The sequence below is a fragment of the Amblyomma mixtum genome, chromosome 3, assembly GCF_055824585.1.
Source record: "Amblyomma mixtum isolate Tamu chromosome 3, ASM5582458v1, whole genome shotgun sequence".
In the NCBI taxonomy this organism is placed as follows: domain Eukaryota; kingdom Metazoa; phylum Arthropoda; class Arachnida; order Ixodida; family Ixodidae; genus Amblyomma; species Amblyomma mixtum.
In genome coordinates, this window is record NC_143014.1 from 9,330,900 (window position 1) to 9,334,856 (window position 3,957).

The 3,957-nt window shown below is 44.3% G+C and overlaps 1 protein-coding gene across 1 annotated transcript; it reads right to left on the bottom strand.

Annotated features, from left to right (window-relative positions):
* Positions 1 to 1,678: 1,678 nt before the first annotated feature.
* LOC149349190 (uncharacterized) lies at positions 1,679 to 2,827 on the bottom strand. Its single transcript, XM_089576756.1, has one exon. It carries the CDS (start codon positions 2,790 to 2,792, stop codon positions 1,977 to 1,979), a length of 816 nt encoding a protein of 271 aa, XP_089432882.1. The 5' UTR covers positions 2,793 to 2,827; the 3' UTR covers positions 1,679 to 1,976.
* Positions 2,828 to 3,957: the final 1,130 nt, after the last annotated feature.

Sequence of the window (3,957 nt, forward strand, 5' to 3'; positions counted from 1 at the left end):
ACTTATTAGCCTAGTCATACCCACTGCAGAGAAAACACCTCTTCCATTTGCCTGCAATTATTAAGGCAAAAGCCTTACTGGTAGGGGTGTGCGAATATTGAATTCCTCGAATACGAACCAACTTTGAATAGGCAGAAAAAATGCCTTCGAATCGAATGTTTCCTTGATGAGAAGAAAAAAAATGGAAAAATAAGCTAACATTGTTCTTTATTTCAGAATTGCACATGGCATTTGCAAACAAAATTAAACTAAAATTGCACAGACATGTATACCCTTTGACTGGCAAGCATGTGATCCCGCCCTGCCTAAATTAGTCATACTAAAATAAAATGAACAATGTAAGTTGACACAAGACTGCTGCAGGAATTCGGCTAATTCATTCGGGTATTGCAGTCTCTTCAGGATTGCAATGAGAGTCTGCTGTATTCGATTGCTGCCGAACAACTGAACACTTTTTAATATTCGGTAATGTTCGAATATTCGCGCAATCTTGATGTATTGAGTAATCTCCGAATATTGATTTCTTGAATACCAACCGAGCATTGAATACCAACCGAGCTAAAATATTCTCTTCAAAATTTCGAACATTCGCACACCCCTGCTTAAGCCTTACACATGAGCAGTTTGAAGTCTCTCTGCCGAATTTTTTTTCTGTACCAGCTGTGGCCGCCTTATCCATGCAACTTCCTAATCTCATCGGCCACCCTGTTACATTTGCCTTTTCTTCGAGTTCATGCTGTTATGTGAGCTTTGCACTACATGTTCAATCCATATGCTATTTCTTCCCGATATCAGTTAGGGTATCAAACTTGCCCTCATTGCCAAATTCCATCTTCCCATCTCTCAAAGTACTGTTGTTTCTATGCATGCCTTGTTAGTACGTTTTTCTCGATATTGGTTCTCAAATTCAGAAAAGCCATGTACAAAGCTGTTGTCATATAGAGATGAATGGCTGGGCGTTCAAAATCAAAATACCATTTTTTTTTTAATGCCTGAAAGCTGCCTCAACTGAAAAAGTTCAGGTGTCATATTTCACAGGTTATAGATATGCAGTATCGTGGCTGTGCAATGTTTAGTTGTCATGGTGGCATGCCTCTGTTTCCGCAATTTGGCAGATAAAGAGCATTTAGAACATTTGTAGTAGTAGTAGTGGCTTTATTTATGCATTTAATATGGAAGGCAAAATAATTTTTGCTACCCCGGCATCTGCTATCGCGGCTGGAAGCACCTGAGCTGGGGCAGCGGAAATAAAGGATAGCAGGCAGTGTGTAGAAGTGAAAAGAAAGAGGGGAGGGGATAGTAGAAAGGATAGGGGAAGGGGTACACTGTCAATAAATTTATTTACATATATACATGATAAACATAAATATATATACAAGTCGTACATGCGTGAAGATCCGGTAGGTCACAGTACAATCACGCGCACGACGCAAAGCACAAAAACAGCTAGAGTGGGGGCATCCAGCTGTTCATCGTCCCGAGGTAGCACACGCGGAGCGTTCGGTCACTGCACGTCACTACCTGGCGGAGAACATGCGGGACGTCAAGCCCGCCTGTTCGAGGAATTCACAGAGGCTCACCATTGCTCGCTCACGGGTGCGCGCACTGTCCTGCGGCCACAATACAGATGACAGAGCGTCTGGGAGAATGCCCAGCGCCCTGTAGGCCGCAAGCATGTCGCGACGGGCATCAGCAAATGTGGTGCAGCGAAGGAGCAAGTGTTCTAGAGTTTCTGCCTCACCGCATCCGAAACACACTGCACTCATCTAGAACATTTGTGCTGTGCTGTCCTCATTTTCTGTCATGCATTTTTCTAATTAGCTCTTAAAGCAGAGGGCTCTGGAGGAACCTACACACGCATAGTAGGGTTGAAGTGCAACATAAGTAGAATGTGAATGCATGAGGCAGACTTGCCATACAGGTGGGGATAATATTTTATGTGCAAACATCACAAAATAGTGAAACCAGAGCAGCATTCAATCTTCAGCATCACCATACTGTCGCAGAAGTGGTCCTTGAAGGTTGCTCATAATTGCACAGACAGTCCACATCTGATTGGCTAATGGAGCCAGTGAAATTGGCAAGGGTCGATCAAAAATGTGATAACTTTTGATACGCTGAATCCTTCTCTCGACATGAATGCGAAGTGCAGCAATTTCTTGGGTCTTCCCGACTTCTTCTGCAGTGAACTGGTTACCCCGCAAAAAAGGTGGCAAGTTGAGCTTTACGCCGATTTCCTGCAAAAGATCTTCGATTCGGAAACCCTTGTCGGCCATGACTATGTCGCCTTTGTCGAATTCCAAGTCCAGGAAGCCACTCTTAATCACACACTCTCTGTCTGACGTGCAGCCAGTGAACAGCTCAGAGACAAAGGTTACAAACCCATTAGGAGACACTCCAATAAGCCCCTTGAATGTGTGTGTGGATTTGTAGTGAGAATACAGCTCGGACTGTGCCACAAACGATGTCGGCACATTGCAACGTATCTCAGTCGCATCAAGCAACACACGTGTGGCAGCATGCCTTTCAAATGCCTCTGGCATGCTTCGGTTGATGGCTTCTCGTGATTGCCATATTGGTAATCGTGCGAGCTGCAGGTACATAAAGTCCATCCATGCAGAAAAGATACGCGACACTGTGCTGACTGAGATGTTGAATAGATGCCCCAGGTGCTTGTGAAAAAGATTAAGTCTTAGTTTTACGAGCACAAGAAATAGCTCGTTTTGTACAGTCAACTTTCGTGGTCGGCCACAGTAGTCATCTGACTGATGGGTTCTATCTCTTCGTTTCATATTTTCCCCTTTTTCTCCAGGATTCAATAGCTTAAGGAGAGTGTTGAAGCAGTCGTAGTTTGGTAGTCCGGTGTAGAACTGGAAGTCATCATCTCGCTCTTCAAATTTTTCAACTCCAAAGGACATAGCATCCTGTCTGAGTTGTTCTATTTTTTTTTTAGAGTTATCAGCTCATTTCGAACAAGGTTTAGCTCCTGTGTTTTCAACTGGAGCTTTAGCTCGGAGTCTTGTAGCTTGTTTTCAAGACTTATGCAACTGATTTTACATGCTTCAAGCTCTGCTTGCAGACTGGCCTCTCTTTCCTTGCTTGCTGCAAGCTGTGCTTGCAGTTCTTGAAATGCAGTAATGTTTATGGGTATAACTTCCTGCAGTGGGCTTGTGCTTGGTAGTTCTTTAGGTGGAGTGCCATTTTCATTGTCAGAATTTTCCTGTGCATGATTTAAAGCAATGTTTGGGAGACAAACTTCTTGCAGTGGGCTCCTGCTCTGCCGCTCTGTAGAATTCCCACTGGGATATGCAGCCAATGGTGACACATCATTCTCATTGTGGACATTATCTTGTGCATCATTCTGCTTTGCAGCCTTTCGCTGCCGCTTGGCAAAATGTGGGCACCCGGTACGTTGTCTTGGAGGTTTCCTTGATGTTTTCGGTTTACTGAATGGAAAGACAGATGGCACGGCTGTCTGATGCAGTAACCGCAAACCACTGGCCACACTTACCCAAAAGTCTGAATCAGTGAAATGTTTTGAGCACACTTTAGTTGCCTTCGACACCTTGAAGAGTATCCGTTCATCTCTCTTGATGGCCACTAACCACCTTTTCTTCATTCCTTCATCTGCAGGAAATCTGTGGAATGAAACCTGCAAATAAAAGGCTCAGTTGAGAATGTGCACTTGTCTTTTCATCAACACAAAGTACAACACTTGCAAGCCACCGCACACTGCAAATTTCTGAAGGCCAAATTAAAGAACCAGTGTCAGCCAAACACCTTTCACACATCACACTAGTCTTAAAGGAATTTGTAGCAGGAGATAGTCTGTTATAAAGCACGTCGGCGTAAGACGCCGTACTGGTGGGCTCGGGGTTATTTTAGATCGTCGGGAGATCTGTGCTGCGGACCGGTAGTGTCTCCGCAGATCGCACACATCTAGCTAGGGTCACGCGT

What these genes read in the sequence shown, in the direction of transcription:
- LOC149349190 (XM_089576756.1), bottom strand. Translation starts at nt 2,792, where the DNA reads ATGAAACGAAGAGATAGAACCCATCAGTCAGATGACTACTGTGGCCGA.